Here is a 27,442-nt window from a genome sequence, read left to right on the forward strand (position 1 = left end):
CACTGTACAGTCGCTATAAAAAGTTTGTGAAAGACATCAGAGCACATTTTCAAGATGGAGGGAATTACAATTTACACCAATAGCACATGAAGAAAAATCACAGTAAATATTGCTTGATAAGGTAATACATTTATTCTACATCATTTCCAAGCATGCTGTACCTTCAAAGGTGTTTTAAAAAAAAAAGCATAACAAAATTAAAGTAAATTAGAGGCATGAAAGGCTAGTATCAATTCAAAGCTAATCAGTGAAGCCATCTTTAATTTTTTCACAATAAACTGTAGAAATGTAATTTCCACCACACTGCCCCCTGTGGTGGAAAATACATTTAAGGCTACAAAACACAATTGATATGGATTGTGAAAGTACAGGGGTTGGACAATGAAACTGAAGCACTGCCCAATATAGTGTTGGAGGTTTCATGTCTAAATTAGAGCACAACAACATTTTCAGCACAACACATTATATACATCTGCTTTGTTTCTTCTAGAGCTCGAAACCGCTGCAATAACCCAACTTATTATAAAGAAACCCAACCTGGATCACTCAGTTTTATCCAACTACTCGGAAGCCAACTTTTCTCTCTCCTTTCAGGCTTACATTAATACCATCACCCAATTATCAGTCCTACGTCGTATCACCAAGCTATGTCCATTTATCAATAGAAAAGACTGAAACTCTCAACTCGTCACATCATGCCCACTGCAATTCTCTCTTTATTAGCTTACTTGCAAACTCTTTTTTCAAATTATAATACCTTAAAAAGTCTGCTTCTAGAATTCTCACTCATACTAAACGCTCAGCTCAAATCACCCTAGGCTTCCAGTACCACATCGCATTCAATTAAAAATTCTCTTACTATCAAATCTCTACATTCCTTAGGGCGCACTCACATTAGGTACAGTTGCCTTGAACCATGCCAAAGCGCGATTGTCCCCCATTCCCTCGGCCTGCACTCACATTGCATTTTTACCTACCAGACCTGAGCACACTTGCATCATCGAAGATGTGACTGTTCAGTTTAACAGGAAGAGAAGCGCTCTCGCCCAGCACAGTGGAGATCTCTTTAGTTATATCATTTTGTATTATTTTTAGTCGTTTGGGATGCAGTGACACGCAGTCAAACACTTTGACGAACAGATCCTCCACTTTTGACGCTCATAAATTATCATAAAAGTCCTCGTGCTGCAGGAATTAGGAGGTTTCCTGAAGGTGCAGCTGACATGCAGTGAGGGGTTTGTGTCTTTAATAAACTACGACAGTTTGCGTTCATTGATAATTATAAATGATTAATAAATTCATATGAAATAGTCCCCTAAAAGTGACGTCACGTTTTCAGTTTTGGGCTCAGGCGTGCTTTGCACTTACACTACAAGCGTACCGCGCCAAAGCCCAAGTGAACCACATTCTGGCACACCTCTTCCAACCAGGCCAGGGCCGGCCAACAGAGTGATTCAGAACACTCACACTTCTTAAACAAATCTAAAAACGTGCCTGGGCACAGTTCAGATAGCATACCGTCAGTGCGCCCTCAGCTCCCTTTGTTATTTTCTCACTTGTTACACTCCAACTGATCATTGCAATTCCCTGACTCTGGGCTTCTTGTTGTCCCCCAACATCATCTCGCTTCTATGGCGGTCAGATGATCATTCAGTGTTGTTGCACCAAAGCTCTGGAACTCTCTCCCACACACCGTCTGCTGCGTCAATAGTATTTCTAGGTTTATTTCACTTCTTAAAACCCACTTATTTTCTGAATCCTACAAACGTGAACTTTGTAGCTGTTTGTTCCCTTTTTGCATTTTGTCCTTCTATTTTCTGTACCCTTTTACATTTTTTTTCAGTTCTCGAACTTTAGTTGTAAAGCATGCTTGAGCGCCACAAAAAATAAATGCATTATTACATGCCAATCTTCTGCCAGTCAGTAGGTGGCTACAAATATACATACTACCAGTCACATACTGACAGAAATGTGGGTGCCTTGAAAATTGTCCTTTGTATATCACGCATAACAATTTTGATGTGTACAGATTGAATTATTTCAGATTTACAACACTTCTACAAAGCAGGAATAACTGGAATAACTACTAAATAACAATTACTAAAATTTGTGCCTTATGACATATAAAAGCTGCATAATAACTGCATCACAAATGTATCTATAATAGTCAACTGAATGTACAGATACGGATGCCAGTGCTACGTCTACTTGATTTGGCACAATCTTATGTTAGGGACTATGTTGTCCGGGGCTTAATGGCCCTGCTAGGGTCTCCCAAGGCAAAAAGGTCCTAGGTGATGGGTCTGAGTGTAGTTTAATAAAAACCCTATAAGCACAACAAAAATCGAGGACCATGGTGTATCCCAAAATCCAGGAACCAGGGCCAACGCTGGAGCAGGCCTGGAGTGGAGGCTTGGACGTGGGAAGCTTTATCCCCATGGAACCAAGCCAGTCTCAACCCAACCCCAACCTTACTCAGGGACTTTTTTTTGGCAGGATGCGAATGCTGTAATGGCACCTTTTGTCTGGTGTGAGTTATTACATGATTCCTGTCTATCAACTCCACACTAATGACTGCTGATTCTTCTATGAATGTGAATCCTCTCATGAAAATTAGGTTTTACTTTCTCCTTCCAACTTGTAAAGATATAAACAGCTTATCTCCGGTGTGACTCTCCAGGTGTCTTGTGAAATTTTATGCATGTAGAGTTCTTGCCACATAATCCACAGGTGTGAGGCTTTTATCCATTATGAAGCATCACATGAAAATCAAGGGATTGTTTATATCTGAAACTCTGTCCACACTTAACAGACATTAGGCTTCTCAACAGCATGAATCCTCATATGCTCGGTGAGGTTTTTTTTCCAAGAGAAACTTTTACCACACTGATGGCAGGTGTGAGGCTTTTCTCCAGTGTGAACTCTCATATGCCTTTTAAGACTTTGGGTACAAACGAAACTCTTTCCACACTGTTGGCAACTGTGAGGCTTCTCTCCAGTGTGAATCCTCATATGATCAATAAGGTTTTGTTTCCAAGTAAAACTCTTTCCACATTGACAGCAGGTGTTAGGCTTTTCCCCGGTGTGAATCCTTGTATGCTCTATAAGAGTTTGTTTCCAAAAGAAACTCTTTCCACACTCTTGGCAAGTGTACGGCTTTTCTCCAGTGTGAATCTTCATATGCTCCGTAAGGTTTTGTTTCCAAGTGAAACCTTTTCCACACTGTTTGCAAGTGTACATCTTTTCTCCAGTGTGAATCTTCATGTGGTTTTTAAGGTTTTGTTCACCAGTGAAACTCTTTCCGCACTGTTGGCAAGTGTAGGGTTTTTCTCCAGTGTGAATCCTAGTATGCTCTGTAAGCCTTTGTTCTCGAGTGAAACTCTTTCCACAGTGCTGGCAAGTGTAAAGATTTCCACCAGTGTGAAACGTCATGTGGTTTTGAAGGTTTTGTTTACAAGTGAAACTCTTTCCACACTGATCGCAAGTGTGAGGCTTTTCCCCAGAGTGAACCTTCATGTGTTTTACAAGATTTTGTTTACAAATGAAACTTTTTCCACACTGCTGACAAGTGTAAGGCTTTTCTCCAGAGTGAATCCTCATATGTTCTGTATGGTATCGTTTCCAGGTGAAACTCTTTCCACACAGATGGCAAGTGTAAGGCTTTTCTCCAGAGTGAACCTTCATATGTTCTGTACGGTATCGTTTACAAATGAAACTCTTTCCACACTGTTGGCAAGTGAAAGGCTTTTCTCCAGTATGAACCCTCATATGTTCTATAAGTATATGTTTCAGGGTAAAACTCTTTCCGCACTGATCGCAAGCGTTAGGCTTTTCTTCAGTGTGAACCATCATGTGATTTAGAAGTTTTTGTTTACAAATGAAACTCTTTCCACACTGTTGACACGTGTAAGGCTTTTCTCCAGAGTGAATCTTCATGTGTTCTGTATGGTATCGTTTCCAGGTGAAACTCTTTCCACACAGATGGCAGGTGTAAGGCCTTTCTCCAGTGTGAACCTTCATATGTTCTGTAAGGTATCGTTTACAAGTGAAACTCATTTCACACTGTTGGCAAGTGAAGGGCTTTTCTCCAGTATGAACCCTCAAATGATCTGTAAGTTTATGTTTCTGGGTGAAACTCTTTCCACACTGTTGGCAAGGGTAAGGCCTTTCTCCTGTGTGAACCCTCATATGTTCTGTAAGGTTTCGTTTACAAGTGAAACCCTTTTCACAATGATTGCAGGTGTAAGGCTTTTCTCCAGTGTGAATCCTCATATGTTCTGTAAGCATGTGCTTCTGAGTGAAACCCTTTTCACAATGATTGCAGGTGTAAGGCTTTTCTCCAGTATGAACCCTCATATGTTCTGTAAGTATATGTTTCTGAGTGAAACTCTTTCCACATTGTTGGCAAGTGTGAGGCCTTTCTCCAGTGTGAATCTTCATATGTTCTGTAAGTACATGTTTTTGTGTGAAACTCTTTCCACACTGTTTGCAAGTGTAAGGTCTTTCTCCAGTGTGAATTCTCATGTGTTTTGTAAAGGATTGCTTCCGAGTGAAACTCTTTCCACACTGATGGCAGGTATTAGGTTCGGTCTTGCAGGCTGGTCTTTCTGAAGCCGTTTTTGTCTGTTCTGATTTTACTCCACTTATTTCCTCATACTGATCCTTCTGTTCTCTTTCATTCAGATCTTGACTCTCCTCCTTGAGTGGCATCAGGTCTACAGTGGAGAACAAAGACAAATACAACTTTGTAGGTATGAAACAAATAATTTCAATTAATTGAATTTTCAATTAAAACATATTATATGGTTAAAGACTTAAATCCATTTTCGGAAATTTTTGGCATGTACCATGTACTGTACTCTGCTGTGGGCAACACTTATGAAGCCTGTATGCATAATGCTTTTGTGGAAATACACATTTATAAAATTAATGTTCCAGTTTAATAGTTTAAACTGAAAATGTTACATATATTTTACATTTTGAAGATGATGGAATGTGGTCTGGCAGGGCAAGTGTCTGAGGAATTATTCCATTGTGTGTATCATGGGTGTCAAACTCACTTCTTGGAGGGCCGCAGATCTGCACAGTTTAATTCCAACACACTTACCTGTAGGTTTCAAACAAACCTGAAAAACTATATTTTAAAAGTTTCATCAGGTGGAGCCTCAGATTAAACTTTCAATCTCAAGAAAGATCGGACTTCACTCCAGACTGAATCTTTTGAGCTCAACCACTATTTTTGGCCGAGTTTCACTCTATCCAAAAGAACCATATAGACCAGTACATTTGGTTATGTTCTGCACTTTCAGACAAGAGTTAACAAACTCAGGGTTGGTTTAAAAGAAAAAACTATTCTCTATTTTGATAGAGAAGGATGAGAGAATTTTCAATGGTAACAAGAATAGTTTTACTGTCGAGGAAGAAATTCTCTCTGTCAGTGAAATTTGAATGTGGATTCTGTTTTGATTTGGTAAATTTTGCTTTGACTTGATGCATCCTCTGTTTTGCCCGAGAAGGTAAACAACAGTTCTTTTGTGTTAACAGGTATACCCTTGCTGACACTGATGAACCGTCTTCAAAGCTGGATGGCTTGATGACTACATGAACCCCTTGTGTGAGTGGAGGGTGGGAGAGCCCTTAGCTTGGGGCCTGGAATTTTTAGGTTCCGGCTTGTCCAAGAAGGGGCGAAAAAACTCTGTGATAATATTAAGGGAGCATGAGTCATTACTTCCACTCTCCTTAGTGACCTCACTGGTTGACTTGAAGCAGAATTTTGCCCATCGGTCAAAAAGAAAGGACTGAAGTATTCGGATTTATACGATCACTACACCCTCTGCTTGCAGGGAGGTATTGGTGGATTCCTCCAGTTTTGTCTAGAAAAGACCTTGCAAAAAGCTGCAAATGAATGCTAGGTTACTTTCAACAACTGAGAAGGGTGATTTAGCAACTCCTTTGTGGATAGTTACTTCAAATCAATAATAACAGAGTCAGACTGAATTTGACAAATAAATATGATATTCACCCTATAAATGTACATTAAAACAATACAAGTTAGTGTTTGGGCGGACCACGAAGAAATAGTGTCAGTTGCAGCCAACTAGTTTTATGGCATCAGGTTAGACTTTGACACACTTAAGGTGCTCATATGCATTAAAAATAAATACAGGCCACGACTGAACATGGAGGATGATCTCCAAGTGGTGGTTATGCTGACCTACACACTTTCTTTGATAAAGAGATTGCAATTCAGCCAGTAAGTGATGGGCATGCTCTTTATAGTCTCCTGAGGGATCTCCCAGGCCTGAACTAAAGCATCCGCTAACCTCTGGACCAGGCCCGGATTGGCTAATCGGGAGGACCGGGAGAATTCCCGGTGGGCCGGTCTGTTTTTTGGCCGCGAGGGCCGGTGTCCCTAGCTGCTTGCACTCTCAGCAGTCACACTTTTTTTTCTATTTATTTATTTGACCATAGCTTTACTCTTTTTAATCATTATTTTACCGTAGTGCCGCTCTTTTTATTTATTTTCTCGCAGCCCCGTGAGAAAAATGCAGCCTGCAGGTTAACTAACGTTAATGATGATGATGTAATGCAACTATCGACCCCAAACAGCGGCACCTTGGTGAATATAAGAATTCGAATAAAATGAATAAAACACCTGCTCAATGAAAATCAAATGATTCACTACATTAATAAATCTGACATCACTTGATCAGAAATCTAAAAATAGGAGAAAAAGATTGAGCCATCAAAAGAAAGTAGTGCTGTGTCTTAAGGGTCGCAAGTCATTAGTTTTTTTTTACTCTCACTGTGATAGCGCTAATGTGGTCCAGTGGTAAGCACATTGCAATACAATGGCACAGATCTGTGATCGAATCTCCCATGAAAATTCAAATTTTTTTTTTTTCGATTTTATTGTTAAGACATAAAATACTGTTAGGGCTGTTGAACATTTGAATTTCTAAAGCAGCAGTTTTCTTGAAAAAGACGTGATAGTGCCATTAGTAACTGAATTGGAATCAGTCGTGAACTGAGGTGGGCCGGTCTGGCTTGAAACTCCAGGGCTGAAAATGAGTCCCACTCCGGCCCTGCTCTGGACAGTCTGTGGGGCAATGTGGCATTGGATTTAGGTCTAAGAAATGGGTGGGCCAGTCCATTGGATCAATGCCTTAATCTTGCAGGAACTGCTGACACATTCCATCCACATGAGGTTTAGCATAGTCTTGCATTAAGAGGAACCCAGGGACAACAGCAGTGGCATATGGTCTCACAAGGGGTCTGAGGATCTCATCTCATTTAGCAAAACATTCTCTCCGGCATCTCCAGACTCACATGCTCAGTGTAAACCTGCTTTCATTTGTAAAGAGCACAGGGCGCCAGTAGGAAATTTGCCAATCTTGGTGTTCTCTGGCAAATGTCCTGCGTGGTGTTGGGCTATAAGCACAACCTCCACCTAAGGACGTCGAGCTCTTATACCAACCTCATGGAGTCTGTTTCTGACCATTTGAAAAGACACATGCACATTTGTGGCCTGCTTGAGGTAATATTGCAGGGCTCTGGCAGTGCTTCTCCTGTTCCTCCTTGCACAAAGGAAGAGGTAGCAGTCCTGCTGCTGGGTTGTTGCCCTCCTATGGCCTCCTCCACACCTCCTGATACTACTGGCCTGTCTCCTGGTAGTGCCTCCATGCTCTGGACACTACGCTGACAGACACAGCAAGCCTTTATTCCACAGCTTGCATTGATGAGCCATCCTGAACGAACTGCACTACTTGAGCCACTTGTTAGGGCCGTAGACTGCTACCACTAGAGTGAAAGCACCTCCAGCATTCAAGAGTGACCAAAACATAAGCCAGAAAGCACAGGAACTGAGCAGTGGTCTGTGGTCACCAGCAGAACCACTACCTTTATTGGGGTGTCTTGCTAATTGTGTATGATTTCCAGCTGCTGTCTATTTCATTTGCACAACAGCATGTGAAATTGATTGTTCATCAGTGTTGCTTCCTAAGTTAGCAGTTTGGTTTCACAGAAGTGTGACTGACTTGGAGTTAAATGTTTGAAGTAATGAAATGTTTCCTTTATATTTGTAGTGTACAAACTGTTGAAGAATGCAAGGACCTAAAGATATAGACCAGGTTATTAAGTGTTCAACTAATCAAGAGTTTAATTACAGGTAATACCATCCAGTCCTATTCACTACCTGTCAACTTTTATGATGTCTGATAGGAAGAACGGGGGGGCAACCCTGAGAACAAATCCATAATAGGACATTTTTCAAGCATTAGTCTATCCTCAACAACTCACTGGTTTATAGGTGTCACAAGTTCAAAGATTGGCGAGTCTGGGAGACTCTCTCCCTCCTAGCAGCCCATATTACAGTTTGTTTACGGTGGGTATGTCCTGTGGATGGTTTGGGAGCTACTGATTGGGGAATGAAGCTTTGCTGACTCTATTGGTTAATATTCATGTCACACAAAGATGACAGAGATGTGTCTTAATATGTTGTTCAAAAGATTAATTATTCGGTTTTCTAAATGTAAATTTGTTCTTTACCCGTTACGTTATTATGTGGGCATAATAGGTAACGGAGATGAAGGCAGGTGCGCATCATGATGCTCAGTCACCAATTTGGAGTATTAAAGCCAACAAATTGTCAGGATCGCAACTACAGCATTCCAAGAGTAAGCCGCTTGACTGAATCTTTTCAGATGAGATGTGGTGTGATCTGCTTCAGAGTTCGACAGAACTTTGTGATGTGCGTCATTGCAGAACGTAAGTGTTCATAGTTCACTATTTACTTTATTTTTATCATTTGATGTGTATTTATATGTATCAATATACATTTTTCACCACTATATAACCACCTCTCAGTGCTGTCATTATTGTCATTCTCATATGATAATTGTTTGTTATTTACGTGGGCCTACGCCAGGGATGGGCAAACTTGATCCTCGAGGGCCGGTGTCCCTGCAGAGTTTTGTTCCAACACTAGTCAAACACACCTGAACAAACTAATCAATGTCTTCAAGATAACTAGAAATCTAGAAGCAGGTGTGTTTGATTAGAGTTGGAGCTAAACTGTGCAGGACGCCGGCCCTCCAGGACCGAGTTTGCCCACATAATATTTTGTGTCCGGCTTCTTTACTCTTCTCCTATTCTTTGGGGATCAATTGGATAATCTGTCCTTTAAGGTGATATAGAACTGTATAGTGATCAGTGCATTCATACAGTCTTCAATATTTATATTGCAGTCATTGTCATAAGACCCCCCTTCCCCCAACACCAAAACGTATTTTACAGATCTACATGATTGACATGAATGACCTGTTTTAAGATAAAAATGACAAGTTTTGCAGTAAGATCACACTCCTGTTACCAGAGATGTTTGAATTGGCACAAGATAAGAATGACCAATATATTTACACTAAGGTTGTGCAATTACTCAAATTTTCGATGTCAATTTTGGCTCCCAGCGATCACAAAAACAATGCAATCAAGAATAACAATTATTTTGGTCTGTTCTCCTCTATACACAGGGCGTCAGCGTCAACGTTGATAAAAGTAAATAATAAAAGGCACAACAAATTTATTATATATATTTGTTATATTATATTATAATACATTTCCCAGAGATGGGTTGCAGCTGGAAGGGCAAGCACTGTATAAAGCATATGTTGGATAAGTTGGCGGTTCATTCCGCTGTGGTGACCCCTGAACAATAAAGGGACTAAGCCGAAAAGCAAATAAATGAATGAATAATTTAATATAATGTAATATAATATAATATTTGTTAATAAATAAAGGTTTAAATGAGCATTTCTTACAAACATTTTAGACAAAACGTCAGACAGGTGGGCCTGCTTTAAGGCATATACTGGATCTGTTTTTGTGCAAGAGAGATGACTAAATACATGTTTATATTAAATATAAAACTAGAGTTTACACATCGTACACAGACTCGTCTATACTAACCTCTGATTTCTCTCAACACGGGACAGCAGTAAATCCTAAAATAACTCTTTCACACTCCACATGAAAAGCAAACCAGCATCAGTCCTCAGTTCTGACTGGCAGTTTTACTCTAATCAGTTCATCATGTTTAAAAGACGAACATTTACCCAAACAAGTTGGCGATTTGTGCAGTTATAATCAGCGGATGTTAAATATGATGTCAGATAAAGCAGTTTACCGAGAAATATTGATCAGTGTAGAGCTGCAGATCTGAATGAGGATCAAATGTTGAGCTTTGAGGATGAAAACCAACCTGTCTGTTCCTCAGGATCTTCATGTTTGACTCTGAAAGCTTCTTCAGTCTCTTCATGTTTGACTGTGAATGTTTCTTCAATCTTGATGTCTTCACTCTCCTCTTTAATAAACGCCATCTTTATAATAATCTGCTGTTCTGTGGGTTTGGACAAGATGAAGAGCATCATTAACAGAGGAAAATGACTCAATCTCTGGCTTTGTCTCAGTTTAAAATAAAAGTCTCTTGTCCTCATGTCTTGTTCTCCAGAGACTGATTTGGTGTTGATGATGAGCTGATTTATGATATAAAGAAAGGAAATAAAACGCAGCTTTACTGTTATTCAGATGTGGAATAACGTTCATTAACGCTTAAAAAAACATTACATTCAAGAATATGTTTACCTAATTTTACATCTCATTCAACAGCTGTAATCTTGCCTAAACATGATACAAATAATCGATCGAAATGTATTTATAAACAAACCTTTCTCGGGTAGCTTTACAACAGAAACGGAGCACGGCGCAGCCTGATGACATCACCGACAAACCGAGATAAAAGTCCCGTGTCCAAACATTAATGGAAAAATTGATAACTACTTGTGTGAGTGTGAGATCTGAGATTGACTAATCAAGAGCTGTTTTGATACCAGGTATCTTTGTATTAAAATGCAAATAGGAAAACATTTTTTACAAGTAAAATAGTAAATTTTATATTCAAGTATACAAGTATATACAAGTATATACAAGTATATATATATATATATATATATATATATATATATATATATATATATATATATATATATATATATATATATATATTTTTTTTTTTTTTTTTCTTCTAACCCTAACCTAATAATTAAAATTGCAATGCAATAAAAACAGAATACAAATAACTATATATAGAAATTTGAAAAAGCCACAGCATTATTTTATTAACACAGAAAAGTTACAAGGCAAAGGGAATCTGATTAAAATAAATTAATAGATAAATATAATAAAAGATAAATATGCTCTTTAGTCTTTAGTCATTATTGTAAGTACATGCAAAAATTGTCAAAACAAAAACAAAGATGAGGACCGGGCGAGGGCGGATGGAATTGCGGAACGTCTTCAGAAGAAAAACTGGAGGGTGTCAGGAGATGTGGAAAACAGGAGACTCTCAGGACCGTTGTCATAGCAGGAGCTTGCTCTAGTAGTGGAATCATTTCAAGTCTGTTGTGAAGTAAATTTCACTTGCGAATGAAGCGAGCAAACTCAGTGTTCAAGCTTCCAATGGGGTATATGCGCTAATGTTTTGCAGCCAGCAATATGCTTCCAGTGAAAGGTTAAAATGACTATTTCAATTTCATGAAGTTCCTTTTACAGCATCAATGTTGTAGTTTAATTGAAATACAATCAATTAAATAGACTTACATTTTCATTTAGTTGTTCAAGTGAGAAAAAAAAAACAAAGGTGAAAGACCTTGAAGGCTGGTGTCCTGCAGAGTTTAGCTCCAACTTGCTTTAACACATCTGCCATTAATTTCTATAGTGCATTTACAATGTAGACTGTGCCAAAGCAGCTTAACATAGAAGATCTAGTAAATAATGTTAATATGTTTATTATAAATATATTATAAATCTAGTAAAATATGCCATTCTTCCTCCAGTCATTGTGTGGCTACACATGTACATACCACCGCTCACGTGCTGAATGAAATGTGGGACTCTTGACCCTTTTTTTGACTTGTTTTTGTATTTCACACTGTCCCTGTGAACTTACATTAAATAATGTTGATGTGTACTATTTGAATCACTTGAGATTTACACCATTTCTTTAATGGAATCAGTCAAAATTAATTAATTGGAAATATGAATTCAGTTGGCCCCCTAAATAATTCACTAAATTAAAATTTAAACTAAGCCTAAAACTATTGGTGAAAAGACATTTTTATTGCCTGAAATGAAAGAATCACATTAAAAGAAAAAGCAGAATAAACAGTATAAAGTCAATTTAAAACCATAAAAACATAAAAAGTAATCTAACAATGCAAAACTATAACTTATAGTTGAACTGATTTAAATCCCTGTTCAGACTAGATGCTTTCTAGTCAGTTGCAGTCACTGTGAGATTATGCAATTTTGACTGGATTAAATCTTAATGCGTCTTGAGTATCAAATATGTCCAACTACAATTTGCACCACAATCAATAATAATGTGACGTGCTTGATGCACGCTGTCATCAAGAAGCTGCATACAGTTTCCCCATGTATGTGCGTATCCATTTTCTGAATAAAAACTCTAGATAGGTAGATTAAACCAGTGCTACCTCTCCTTGAACCAGAACCTTATCATGATGGACGGGTCTAAGTGCCTGAAAGATGTTTAGGGTAGTGTAAATGCTTCAAACTAAAGTTAGGACTGCAGATATCCCAAGTTGGGAAAAGTTATTTCTGGGGGACACAGAGATGATTTGCGGGAGGTCGCGGGACAGTGGGTGCCTAAATAGCCTTTTTGTAGGAGTGGGGGGGTTTGGTGGGGGTGTGAAGAGTGGTGCGCGCGACGTGTCTGAAGAGCGGTAGGGGTGAGTTGCGCACGACGTACATTAAGAGCGGTGGGGGTGAGTTGCAAGCTGAAAAGCGGTGGGGTTGAGTTGCGCCCGATGTACCTGAAGAGCTGGGAGGGATGCGGTGGAGACTATTTAAGTACCAGGCGGGAGACGCGCAGATTTCCGGGATATTATAATTCGTTTGCGGGCACCCGGGAGTCTCTATGCATTTGCGGGAGACTCCTGGAACTTGCAGGAGACTTGGGATGACTGGGACTGGGACATTACCCAATATGCAGCAACCGGGACCCCACCATGGAGCCAGGCATGGGCTTGGGGTTGATTCCCCATGGAATCCAGTAAAGCTCAGCCTGAAGAAGCAATGTTGGATTATCCTCATGCTCTGGTGTGAGTCATTACATGATTCCTGTCTATGAAACTCAACACTGATGTCTCCTAAATCGGTCATCTCTGATTGTGAATCCTCTCGTGGTAATTAGGTTTTACTTTCTCCTTCTAACTTGAGAACATATAAACAGCTTATCTCCAGTGTGAATCTCCGGGTGTCTTAAGTAATGTCATGCATGTAAAGTTCTTGCCACACAATCCACAGGTGTGAGGCTTTTATCCATTATGAAGCATCACATGAGGATTAGGAGATTGTGTATATCTGAAGTTCTGTCCACACTTAGCAGATAGAAGTCTTCTCTCCACTGTGATTCCTCAGATGCTCGGTGAGGTTTTTTCCCCCCAGAGAATCTCTTTCCATACTGATGGCTTTCCACACTGAGGTGTGAGGTTTTTCTCTAGTGTGAACCTGCATGTGTTTTTTAAGGGTTTGTATGCAAGTAAAACTCTTTCCACACTGTTGGCAACTGTGAGGCTTTTCTCCAGTGTGAATCCTCGTATGCTTAGTAAGGTTTTGTTTCCAAGTGAAACACTTTCCACACTGATGGCAAATGTTAAGCTTTCCACCAGTGTGACTCTTCATGTGGCTTTTAAGGTATTGTTTACAAGTGAAACTCTTTCCGCAATTGTGGCAAATGCAAGGCTTTTCTCCAGTGTGAATCCTCATATGTTCTCTAAGGACATGTTTCTTAATGTAACTCTTCCCGCAGTATTGGCAAGCGTAAGGCTTTTCATCAGCGTGAAACTTCATGTGGTTTTTGTGGTTTTGTTTGCAAGTGAAACTCTTTCCACACTGTTGGCAAGTGTAAGGCTTTTCTCCAGTGTGAACCCTCATATGTTCTGTAAGGTATCGTTTACAAGTGTAGCTCTTTCCACACTCGTGGCAGGTGTACGGCTTTTCTCCAGTGTGAATCATCATATGTTCTGTAAGTATATGTTTCAGAGTGTAACTCTTTCCACAGTGTTGGCAGGTATAAGGCCTTTCTCCAGTGTGAATTCTCATATGGTTTATAAAGGTTTGTTTACGAGTGAAACTCCTTCCACAGTGTTGGCAAGTGTAAGGCTTTTCTCCAGTGTGAACCTTCATGTGGTTTTTACAGTATTGTTTACAACTGAAACTCTTCCCACAGTGTTGGCAAGTGTAAGGCTTGTCTCCGATGTGAATTCTCACGTGGTTTGTAAAGGATTGTTTACAAGTGAAACTCTTTCCACACTGATGGCAGATGTTAGATTCGGTCTTCTGGGCTGTTCTTTCTGAAGACGGTTTTGTCTGTTCTGATTCTTCTCTGGATACTTCCTCATGTTGATTCTTCTCTTCCATCTCATTCTGATCTTCGCTCTCCTCTTTGAGTTGCATCAGTTCTGCAGTAAAGAAAAAACAGATGACATACCATTTTACAATTAAAACAATATTATATTGTTAAAAGAATTCAATGCAATTTGGTACATTTTTGCCATTTCCCATAGACTGCACTATGCTGTGGGTAGCACTTTCTATAAAGCCTGTATACATAATGAGTTTGTAGAAATGCTATATACATTGTTTTACATTTCAAAGTAAAGACAACGACATTATGAGAAAATTCGGGTCTGGCAGGGTAAGTGTCCGAGACATTATCCTGTTGTCTGTATCAGGGGGTCTCAAACTCAAACTGCACAGTTTATTTCCAACACACTTACCTGTAGGTTTCAAACAAACCAAGTTCAGGCGTCAGCGTTCCATGCCATAGCACCAAGGCAAATCTCCTACCCATGTACAACTCCCTGCAGACCGGAGCACCTCTTCCTTCCGTCACTCCACCATTCAAAGCCCCAAAGAAGTCAAGCAAGGGCTGCAGTGGTCCTTATCAACTTCCGGACAAAAACAAGTCTTCAAAACCAAGCAACAGCCTTTAGTTAATCAGGGACAAGCCCTGGGTCCGGAGGATGTCGATTCTTAATCCTCGTAAGCCGTTCTCAATGCTATACCAACATGTACTTCCACAAGCAACCAGTGAAGTGTGAGCTTGCCTCGGCTAACAGTATCCTCAGTTTCATCCTTGGCCAGTAGCCTCTCCATCCAACTCAAGCCCAAGGTCACTACAGAAAGAGTAGGCCCAGACTCCTGCCCTGCTTCCTCATACCCTTCTGATTCCCACAGCCAATGTTAGCATGAGGCTGCCTCCACTACCAACTCCCTCTTCCCCAGGTTTTCCCATCCCCTGGCATTCCAGCTTGTGGATGCCTCTGTTGATGACGCTAAGACTAACGTCAGCAGCTCCTCCTCTCGTTCCTTCTTTTCCTCATACCATTGATTCCAGAGACATCCCAAGCACGTCTTTGCAAATGCCTACGTCATCCCATTTTCCACTAATTTTAACTGCAAAGCACATTCCTGGATCTAAAAACCAAATTGCTGACTCTCGCGTTTTGCCTTGCATAAGATCAGACAGTTGGCTCAAGAGGCATAACATTTTCCATCCTAAGTGCCACGCTATTCAGCACTGCTTCCCCTGTTGGGAACAAGTAATTTGTTAAATTGTACTGTTGATTATCAGTTGATATACAAAAAGCTTTGTTTCTGCCTTTTATATTGTTAGATCACACTCTCTGTTCCAGATAAATAAGATCTAGCCCTGGATACCAGTATTCAACTGAATAAACAATCCTCTATCATTATAGGAGTTGACTGAGAAAACCAGAGATGAGAAGCAGGAGACGAAATCATGATAAAGAAAGAGCAGAGTTTCTTGAATAATATTAGCTGCATATGATTCAATGCTCAGACTTCATCTGACCAGGGGTCAGCTCTTTGTACTCAGTTAGCTGTATTTGGTTATTGACGATTTGACATCTGAGAGTTGTTGTCATAGCAACAGTTCTGGTAATGTAATGTAATGTATTTTTTATTTAGTGCCATGTCAGCAACCAAGGCTATCTTCATGGCAGGAATCTTTCAACAATAAATATACAATTAAAAAATCAACAAACAAAATAAAACAAATTAAATAAGATTTTTTGTGTTAATACATGATAAAAATTCTAAAATCTTTTCGGGTGTTACTTTGTCAAAAATGTCCTTAAAAGAGTTACAACAGTTCTGGTAGCTCAAACCTTGTCGGAAGCAGGTTCAGTTCACATAAACAGGACTAGATTGGGTCATTTTAAGCAAAGTTAATACATAAAGTATGTACCAAATTCTGACATTTTCTTACAGTAGTAGTTACATACACTTGGGAAAATAGTGAATATTTTTAAACTATATATATATATATAAGTCATAGCTATTAATAAAATAAATAAAGTTATTTATATCAATAAAACTTATGCAATCTGCACCCCCGTAATGAAAATACAAAGACTGCCACCTGGTGGAGCAAAGAGAAAACTTATTGATATGACCTTTTTAATCGCTTTAGTACAATTTGTGTATGATCATAGAAATGCACAATATGTGACTTTTTTTAAAAGCAATAATACATTTATGGAGTCATGAACCTGTTTTGACAGTTAATATAACGATGATTTGATGCTTCACAAAAGTTGCAGACGCCTTTACCAATGTCAAAATGCTTTTGTATACATCCAGTTATTCTTTACACCAATTAAAAAACGGCTACTATAATACTACTATGGCTACTATAATAAGGAAAATCCGCTCTAACTGTAAAACATGCATGCCAAGCATGCATCCCTTAACAAGGTCTAAAGTTATTGCGTATCATATTTACAAACCGTTGACTGTGAATTTGATGTAATTTTGCTCACATGGATAATTGAATATTAATCAGATGATGTCATTACGCTGCTGTGCCGTCAGCCAATCGTTGCATTCGAGGATCAATAGATCTGTCCTTCACAACACACGAAGCGATCTCAGATCAGTTCATCCAGACATTTTAATCTGAATCGCAAACTTGTTTGAAGAACCAAACTAGCCAGAGATCAGTTATCAGGATTAAAAGATCCAGAATCTGCCAAATCATCTTAGATCAGTTAAGCCACAGGTGTCAAACTCAGTTCCTGGAGGGCCGCAGCTCTGCACAGTTTAGTTCCAACCCTAATTAAACACACCTGATCAAACTAATTGAGTCCTTCAGGCTTGTTTGAAACCTACAGGTAAGTGTGTTGGAGCAGGGTTGGAACTAAACTGTGCAGGGCTTCGGCCCTCCAGGAATTGAGTTTGACACCCCTGATTAAAGCGATCATTTAATTTTGCTGCTTAACAACACTGTCCAGAGACAACACAGACCTTGAACTGGAGACATTCTCTCATCTCTTACTTGCGAAAACAAGTGTCACTTGAATCCACAGAGTCATAAGATTATAAATGTGCAAAAATGAAATAATAATGTATCAATAATTATAGGAAAATATTAATTATAAAATGTAAAAACAATCAATAATAATCAAATTGTTAACTAATGATTTTATTAATCATATAAAAATAATTATATAAATGACTATAATCAAATGATTACACTAAACAATTAAATTAATGTAAACAAATGATAATGAAACACAACACACACATAGGCTTGCTACATGGACACTCAGACCCTCAGATTCTTTAATATAAAGTCTAATGTGTGTGTGTGTGTGCACGCGAGACCTTTGTGCACTTATCAAAACAAACCCCTCAGCAGCTCTGAGAACACAGTAAGTGTATTTCTGAACACACAATATAACCTGCTGTTTTACTCCACAGAACTCCATATTAATTGATTAATTGATCAATTTCTGTGGAAGATTAATCAGTCATTAAAATGATCGATAGATGCAGCCCTAATAAAAACCAACCTGTTTGTTCCTCAGGATCTTCATGTTTGACTCTGAAAGCTTCTTCAGTCTCTTCATGTTTGACTGTGAATGTTTCTTCAATCTTGATGTCTTCACTCTCCTCTTTAATAAACGCCATCTTCATAATAATCTGCTGTTCTGTGGGTTTGGACAAGATGAAGAGCATCATTAACAGAGGAAAATGACTCAATCTCTGGCTTTGTCTCAGTTTAAAATAAAAGTCTCTTGTCCTCATCTCTGTTCTCCAGAGACTGATTTGGTGTTGATGATGAACTGATTTATGATATAAAGACAGAAAATAAACGCAGCTTTACTGTTATTCAGATGTGGAAGAGGCAGAATAACGTTCATTAACGCTTAATAAAACATTACATTCATCAATATATTCACTAATAATAAAGTTACTTATATATCGTTCAACAGCTACAGTGTTGAATGAGCGTGATACATTAATACAAACAATGAAATGTTTATAAACACAAACCTTTCTCGAGTAGATTCACAACAGAAATGGAACGCGGCACGGCGTGATGACGTCATCGACAAGCCGAGATAAAAGTCCCGTGTCCAAAATCTCAAAATACAAACCAATTACTTACTGAAAACACTAAACAGCACTCGAGAAATATTTGGAAAATTAAACTATTACAAGGTGATTATTTTGAACGTGCATATATTTTCCTTAATATTTCCTTAATATTATACATAAATAAAACAATTGTTATGTTTTGTATTGTTTTTAGAATGTGACCGTTCTTCATATTTGCTCTTTGTAATATGGTGCTCTTTATAATCAAAGCCATTTCATCCAGAATATATTTTAAATAAATATTTTTTTTTAAATGGTGCCAGTGCTGTCATACCAATGATTTAGCAAAAGCATAGAAACTCTAATTCTGCTTAAAATGTGAATTAGTAAAGGTGAAAACAGAAGAGGAAATAAGAATAGTTTTGGAATGGGATCAGATTGTTAAGTACATATATATATATATATATATATATATATATATATACATACATACATACATATATATATATATATATATACACATACATATATATATATATATATATATATATATACACATGCATACATACATATATATATAAAATCTGTGCACCAACCATTAAGCTATTGGCGCAAATGCAACAGACAGTTTTAACCCAAAATTACCAGTTCGTCAAATGAAGAGCCGGAGTCAGAGATTCAATCACAGAAAGTTTATTGCAGACAGTTTGCAGTTTCATCATCAGAAGTCAGCTTTAACACTCACACAGGGTACGTAGACCGCTCTGCTTATAATCTGAAAACAAAATCAATTATACTCTAACATAACTACCTTAACAGCATCAAACATTAAGGAGTTTTAACCTGATTGGTTAAAACGCGGATACAAAGGAATGGACTAAAAAGATTACACATAAAACTGTAAATAACTCAGGAAACAATTGCTGACACTCAGGTCATCATATTATCTAGTCCAGGGGTGGCCAACCCTGTTCCTGGAGAGCCACCTCCCTGCAAATTTCAGTTGCAACCCATATCAAACACACCTGAAAAATTAATTAGGACCTGAACACCACGTGATAATTACAGGCAGGTGTGTTTGATATGGGTTGCAACTGAAATCTGCAGGAAGGTGGCTCTCCAGGAACAGGGTTGGCCACCCCTGATCTAGGCCCTTAAACATAACTTGATAAATAATCAAAGATGTAAGAAACAATATGCGTAAAGCCATCCTGGTTTACCAACCTTACTACAGTCAGGGCCTCCACGTCCATAGAGGCGACCTAGGTGGCAGAATAGAGAGGGCGGCGTCCACGACACCTCCCTCACCACCCACGTCCTCAGTTATATCCGCAACCCCCAAGGTCTTCAATTTCATCTGCGACAACCCCCTCCCCCGCTCTTCACTTTGCTAACCTTTCGTTTTCACTTTTAGGTTGAGGGTGGCGTGGTCAGCTTGCTGAACTACAGGCTGAGAGGGGCACCTCAGCTAATGAGGGGAAAAGGGGCAGTGGCTCTAGCCCCCAGGCCACCCCCCTGAGAGTCATGGTGGCAGGCCAGATGGACCTATGGCCAGTCCACCCCTGAGTGGTACGGTACCGTACTGCTTAGAGGAAACAGGCCATTAGGATCTTGCTGTAGTAGTGCCCATCATCCAGGTGTACCTCCTGGAGGAGTTGGTAAAACTCATCAAGCTAAGAGCAACTCTGAAGGATCTGATGGACCCGGAAGTGTTGCTAAATAAGTCCATGACATGTTTCTGCCTTCCGTATCACATACAGCACAGCTATCCTCTCAACAAATCCCATGTCAGACATTTTGCAACAAAACTGGAGTAATTTTGCCTCTGCTGTGAAGTGAATTTCACACATAAATGAAGTGCGTAAAATCAAAATCTCCAAGCATCTAATTACATACGAATAGCACTATTTACTAAAACAAGGCAAGAGGGCCAAGGGGAAGGGGTTAAGAAAATAGAAGTAGGGTTGGGCCCCAATCCCCAACCTCAGACCCATTTGAACAGTGTTGACAACATAATCTAAAGCAGGGGTCACCAATCTCTGTCCTGGAGGTCCGGTGCCCTGCAGGGATGAGCTCCAACTTGCCTCAACACACCTGCCTGGGTGTTTCAAGTATATCTAGTAAGAGCTTGATTAGCTTGTTCAGGTGTGTTTGATTAGGATTGGAGCTAAAATCTGCAGGAAACCGGCCCTCCAGGAACAAGTTTGGTGACCCCTGATCTAAAGGGTAAGATAAAATTTCAAGACACCAGACGACCAACAGAGTCAGAAGAAGAGATGGGGGATCATCCTCTTGCGTTCACATCATAGCTTCTCTGCTCACTAGAGGTTTTTTTTTGGCTGCATGCAATTGCAACTTGTGATGGCACCCTTCCCTCTGGTGTGAGTAATTACATGATTCCTGTTTATGAAACTCAACAATGACTCCTGATTCGGTTATCTCTGAATGTGAATCCTTTCATGGTATTTCTTCTCCCTCCACCTTAAAAACTTAAACAACTTAAGTCCAGTGTGAATCTTCATGTGTCTTGAGAAATTTCATGCATGTAAAGTTCTTCCCACACAATCCACGGGTGTGAAGCTTTTATCCATTATGAAGGATCACATGAGAATTAGGGGAATGTTTATATCTGGAACTCTCACCACACTTAGCTGATAAGTCGTCTCTCCACTGTGAACCTTCATATGCTCTGCGAGGGTTTTTTTCCAAGAAAAACTTTTTCCACACTGATGGCAGGTGTGAGGCTTTTCTCCAGTGTGACTATTCATATGGTCTGTAAGGTTTTGTTTCCAAGTGAAACTCTTTCCACACAGTTGGCAGGTGTGAGGATTTTCTTCAGTGTGAAGCTTCATATGAGTTTTAAGGCTTTTTTTACGGGCGAAACTCTTTCCACACTGTTGGCAACTGTGAGGCTCTTCTCCAGAGTGAATCCTCATATGCTCTGTAAGGTTTTGTTTCCAAGCGAAACTCTTTCCACACTGCTGGCAGGTGTGAGGCTTTTCTCCGGTGTGAACCTTCATGTGGTTTTTAAGGTTTACTTTACTAGTGAAATTGTGTCCACACTGATGGCAGCTGTACGGCTTTTCTCCAGTGTGAGTCCTCCTGTGTTTTTTAAGGTTCAGTTTACAACTGAAACTCTTTCCACACTGATGGCAAGCGTGGGGCTTTACTCCAGAGTGAATCTTCATATGTTCTGTAAGGTACTGTTTACAAGTGAAACTCTTTCCACAGTGTTGGCAGGGGTAAGGTTTTTCTCCAGTATGGGCCCTCATGTGGATGATAAGGGTTTGTTTCCAAGGGAAACTCTTTCCACACTGTTGGCAAGTGTGAGGCTTTACTTTAGTGTGAACTCGCATATGGTTGGTAAGGTTTGCTTTACAAGTGAAACACTTTCCACACTCTTGGCAAGTGTAGGGCTTTTCTCCAGTGTGAATCCTCATGTGGTTTATAAAGGATTGTTTCCTAGCAAAACTTTTTCCACACTGATGGCAAGTGTGAGGCTTTTCTCCAGTGTGAATCTTCAAGTGTTTTTGAAGATTTAGTTTACAGGAGAAACTCTTTCCACACAGATGGCAGGTGTTAGATTTGGTCTTCTGGGTTGTCCCTTCTGAAGAGGTTTTTGTCTGTTTTGATTCTTCTTTAGATAGTTCCTCATGTTGATCCTTCTCTTCTATCTCTTTCTGATCTTGACTCTCCTCTTTGAGTGGCATCAGGTCTACAGTAGTGGGAAAAGGTACATATGACCACATGGATCTAAAACAGATAATAGCATACCATTTTCAATTAAAACAGTACTATACTGCTAAAATAACTCAATTTTGACCATATTCATTGTGCTGTACTATGCTGTGGGTAAAAGTTTCTATAAAGCATGTGTCCATAAAGTTCTTTTTTGTGGAATTACAAATGTATAAACTCTAGGTTAAAATGTAATAGCATACAACTAAAAATGTTATACACATTGTTTTCCATTTTTAAGACAATGGCTGTTCTTCAGCGGTCTTGTGTTCTCGTGTAAGGTCATCATCAGCTGTCAAAGTTCAGTTCCAATATTCAAGACCGCAAGAACGGAGGATGCATGAAACTTCCCGGATGTGATCTTGATATCGAAGACACACCGATGCAGACTTGAGCACCGAACTCGCTCTGGAAGTCCTAGAAGTCATTGCGGCTGGAGGTGAGAAGCGCAGCATTTTATCTAGATTTATTACTAAAGTTCAGAGATATCACTTATTTAGAGATATCTAAATCAGAGATATCACTTATTTAACTCAGGAGTTTCCCTAAATGAAACGGTGAAAGTAAACATCACCATAGACATCTTAATAGAGGAATAAACACATTAAGGGTGTTTGTTTGCTGAAATTCGTATTAAAATCAGTTTTATTTATATTGTGCAGAGTATATTAAGTTTTTATGCAGAGTATATATTTTAAAAAGGAGGGAAACAATAAATTGGTTTATGAATGCAGTAATGTTTAAATAATTTACCATTTAAAACAGGTGAAGGTCATGTGACCATCAGGAAGAACGCAGCATCTCCTTTCTCAAAGGACGCGTTCTCTAACCCTCGCGGTCTCCTTCTTCCGAGGTCACCTGGCAAGACCGCTCTCCACAAGAACGCAAGGTCCGTTCTCTGCGTTCTTGGAATTGAGAAACAGCCAATGACATTTTAAGAAAGAGGTCTGGCAGCCCAAGTGTCTGAGATATTAACCTATTAACTATTTGTACTTTCTGACCATTGGGCAGGGTCCCAATGACAGCACTTTTGTCTCTATACAGTTTGAGGTAATATTACCAAGCTGACTGGATCAGAACAGGAGTGTCCAAACTTGGTCCTGGAGAGTTTAGTTCCAACTGTAATTAAACACACCTGAACCAGTTAATCAAGCTCTTACTAGATATTCTAGGCTGTTTCTCAATTCCAAGAACGCAGAGAATGGACTTGCGTTCTTCTGGAGAGCGATCTTGCCAGGTGTCCTCAGAAGAACAAATTCAGGAGACCGCGAGTGCAGAGAACGCGTCCTGTGAGAAATGAGATGCTGCGTTCTTCCTGATGGTCACAAGACCTTCACGTGTTTTAAATGGTAGATTATTTAAACATTACAGCATTCATACAACCATTTATTGTTTTCCCCTTTTCAAAATATATACTCTGCATTAAAACATTATAAATATACACTGCACAATATAAATAAAACAGATTTTAATATGAATTTCAGCAAACAAACATCCTTAATGTGTTTATTCAATTATTAAGATTTTCATGGTGATGTTTAGTTTCATTTAGGGAAACTCCTGAGGGAAATAAGTTCTATCTCTGAACTTTTATAATCTAGATAAAATGCTGAGCTTTCCACCTCCAGTCGCAATGACTTCTGGGACTTCCAGAGCGAGTTCGGTGCTCACGTCTGCATCGGTGCGTCCTCGATATCAAGAACACATCCGGGAAGTTTCACGCGTCCTCTGTTCTTGCGGTCTTGAGTATTGGAGCTGAACTTAGGCAGCTGATGATGACGCTGCCGAAAACATGAGGACGCAAGACCGCTGAAGAACGCATATTGAGAAACAGCCCTAGAAACTTCCTGGCAGGTGCGTTGCTGCAAGTCGGAGCTAAACTCTCCAGGACACCAGCCCTTCAGGACTGAGTTTGGACACCCCTGGATTAGAAGAACCTACGCACAGCTACTGGTATGCTGATGAGATAAGAGATGAGAAACGAGATGAGAACTAAGAAAGTCTGTCACCAGGCTGATTGCCGTACTTCATTTGATCCTACAGCATGTGTCATTTCTTTGTTTAGTTTTTTTAGGACAACAGTATATCCAGTAGAAAAGATCTGCAAAGATTCCCTTTTAAATGGTAAATAAATCAGTGCTTTTAAAACTAATGAAGACAGCAGAAGTCAATGATGCATTTGAGTTATTTAGCCTGACATATTTACAGCTCCAAAATATTTTAAATCGCTCTCAAAATAAAATATTTTGTGTTCAAAAAGGGAAAAAAGTGTACGTTTTTACCCAGACATTTAAAATAATATATTTTAGAGCCATAATCACAGAACTGTGATATGTTTATGCAAGGTTGTCATATTGTCAGAATCCTATACAGGCCCATGCCTAAAGACGACTAACAGTTTCTTTGTAAAATTAGCACTTCTTGTGCATTGCACCTTCACGTCAAATCTTGAAAGCCTGCTCAATTAGAAAGTCAGCCTGTAATGTCAAATACTGTGAATTCCTGTTTAGCCGCTAGTCTTGTCTAAACTCAGTTATCGGCGAATAAAAGCTAAGCTTATGTTTCCTTGCACGTGTGTTGAGGCAAGTTGAAGAGAGCGGGCGCGCGCCTGTGAATGAAGTCTACTTTAATGAACAGAACCTGCATAGGCTGTGAATAAGAGCTAATACATTTGTAAATGACATTCAGTTTGTGGCACAGAGCGATCGTTTGGGAGCCGCGCGGGAACTATGAACCACACTTTGCAGTGAAAATGAAACCGAAAGCACACGCATCATTTAAATAATCATATCGGATTTTAGAGTAATGATTGCAAGCATTTGATGTGTTTTTCTTTCATAGCGAACACAAAGAGTTGTGCATGAGAATGTTTAACTGTGTCAGTATAACTACTCTAGCCTAGGTAATGTTGGATATAATGCAGGAGGGAATCTGATAATGACAACTGTCTGATTTCACCAGTGAATAAATGGTCTAATAATAATAATAATAATAATAATGACAGATTGCAGGTATAGGTCTACAAACATAATAATTCAACATCAGAATGATGAATAGTTGCATTCTGATGTAATCGCTGTACTGTAATTTAATGACCAGGATATATTTTAAGTTTGTTCAAGTCAGCCATTGAAAGTCTTTACAAAAATGAGCATTTTAACCAACAGTAGACCTGCACATAGCCTGTTGCTGTTTTACCATATGTTTGAGAATTAACAATAATAATATGCTAATCATATCAATAATTAACATCTATAGAATCCTTATCTTAATTTTAAGCAAAACAAAAAAAAATTGTGATTTTTATTTTAGCCAGAATAATGCAGCTCTGTTAAAATATACTTTAAATAATATATATAAAAGTGTATAAATGTATGTATGTGCCCCCAAATCACATAGAGGTAAAATTGGTTTTATAATTGGATATTCAGACATTCTCCTTAATGATATAATTTCATTAAAGTATTCTTTGCAAATTCTAAACAGGGAAATCATATTAGCAGCCAATGACTATCAAAGTACAACACTGTTTACAGTCAATTAGTCACACTTGCATGCTAATTCCGACCCAATATTCAAAGTAACATGGTACACAATATAGAGACTGCTAAATGAATGAGTCAGTGATTATAAAACCAACTTTACCTCTCTCCAAATCACTAAGTCTGCCCCTGGATGAAAAAACCAACCTGTTTGTTCCTGAGGATCTTCATGTTTAACTCCTAAAGCTTCTTCAATCTCTTCATGTTTGACTCTGAAAGCTTCTTCAGTCTCTTCATGTTTGACTGTGAATGTTTCTTCAATCTTGATGTCTTCACTCTCCTCTTTAATAAACGCCATCTTTATAATAATCTGCTGTTCTGTGGGTTTGGACAAGATGAAGAGCATCATTAACAGAGGAAAATGACTCAATCTCTGGCTTTGTCTCAGTTTAAAATAAAAGTCTCTTGTCCTCATCTCTGTTCTCCAGAGACTGATTTGGTGTTGATGATGAACTGATTTATGATATAAAGACAGAAGATAAACGCAGCTTTACTCTTATTAATACATAGAAACATCGCACAAAATAACATTCATTAACGTTTAAAAACATGACATTCAATAATTATTCTAGCACAAACAAGATTCATTGATATAATCGCTAAAAGTGTAACAACACAAACCTTCCTTGAGGAGATTCCCAACGAAATGAAGCGCGGCGCAGCCTGATGACGTCACCGACACGCCGACATAAGAGTCCCGTGTCTAAAATCTCAACATACACAAAAGGGAAATGAAGCACTCAGTCAAGTTTTCTTTATTTCGTTCATTGTAAGAGTCAATATTATTCCTCTCTCTCTCTTGATTCAATAATTGCTTTATTGGCATGACAAATGTTACAAATGTACTGACAAAGCATTAAAGTTGACACACACACACACACACACACACACATATATATATATATATATATATATATATATATATATATATATATATATATATATATATAACAAAAACACAGTACACACAATAGACAGTAGTAGTAAACATAGTAAACTTATGTTTAATAAATAAATAAAATATTAGAAATATATTATATTATTAAATATATCATATTTATGGTGGCTTGAGAAAGCCAACTTACTGTTATACAACATAAACTTATCATTCTTCTGTCTTCTTCTGAAAGAAGTTGGAAAGAAACTGCACAGAAGGACTTACTTCAAAAATTGACGAATATAACATAAAATAAAGTAACAAGAGCTGAAAATACTGGTAAACTGAGGAGGAGATAGACTCTCTTCAATGATTATGCTTTGCATCATTTATTTAAAAGTACTATGTCAAATTAAGTGTTTTCTTCTAAACAATAACAAGTGCTCAAAGTGCTACAGAACTGCTAAACTGAAGATTAGAAGTGAAATCAAGGCTATTATCACTTATTTTCTCTTTTTTTCTAAGTTGTAAGCACAGCCCTGCAAACTCTTTCTTTTTAAGACATTTTGAGCTGAAGATGGAGGGAGGGGGGCTGAGGTTCTGCTCTTTGTCCAATCAATTTTTTTCTTCCATCAATTAAAAATATCAGGCTACCTCAAATTGATTGCTCCACAGGAAATCTGCATTTAATTAATGCTCCGCTCTTATTATGGTTTCACAAAACCTCTGTCAACACTTTTAATAGAAGTCATTAGATTAAAGATTATGTCTTATGATTATGACTCATTTCCTCCGTCTC

The 27,442-nt window shown here is 38.7% G+C and overlaps 2 protein-coding genes across 3 annotated transcripts; both read right to left on the bottom strand.

Annotated features, from left to right (window-relative positions):
- Positions 1-107: 107 nt before the first annotated feature.
- On the bottom strand, positions 108-18,501 carry LOC101883622 (uncharacterized). 2 transcript variants are annotated; one of them, XM_073924276.1, is made up of 3 exons: positions 18,442-18,501; positions 10,259-10,396; positions 108-4,715 (listed from the first exon to the last, which is right to left on the bottom strand). In XM_073924276.1, the coding sequence occupies exons 2-3, from the start codon at positions 10,374-10,376 to the stop codon at positions 2,806-2,808; spliced, it is 2,028 nt and encodes a 675-aa protein (XP_073780377.1). In that variant the 5' UTR covers positions 10,377-10,396; positions 18,442-18,501; the 3' UTR covers positions 108-2,805. The 2 variants fall into 2 exon arrangements, with proteins under 2 accessions (XP_073780377.1, XP_073780376.1); XM_073924275.1 differs by lacking the exon at positions 18,442-18,501 and adding an exon at positions 10,724-10,780.
- On the bottom strand, positions 11,145-26,431 carry LOC108179274 (uncharacterized). Its single transcript, XM_073924211.1, has 7 exons — positions 26,388-26,431; positions 25,914-26,084; positions 21,091-22,201; positions 19,353-19,363; positions 19,241-19,261; positions 17,958-18,095; positions 11,145-14,540 (listed from the first exon to the last, which is right to left on the bottom strand). The coding sequence occupies exons 2-7, from the start codon at positions 26,062-26,064 to the stop codon at positions 13,459-13,461; spliced, it is 2,514 nt and encodes an 837-aa protein (XP_073780312.1). The 5' UTR covers positions 26,065-26,084; positions 26,388-26,431; the 3' UTR covers positions 11,145-13,458.
- Between the last annotated feature and the right edge of the window lie 1,011 nt (positions 26,432-27,442).

The sequence above is a fragment of the Danio rerio genome, chromosome 15 (genome assembly GCF_049306965.1).
Source record: "Danio rerio strain Tuebingen ecotype United States chromosome 15, GRCz12tu, whole genome shotgun sequence".
Taxonomy (NCBI): domain Eukaryota; kingdom Metazoa; phylum Chordata; class Actinopteri; order Cypriniformes; family Danionidae; genus Danio; species Danio rerio.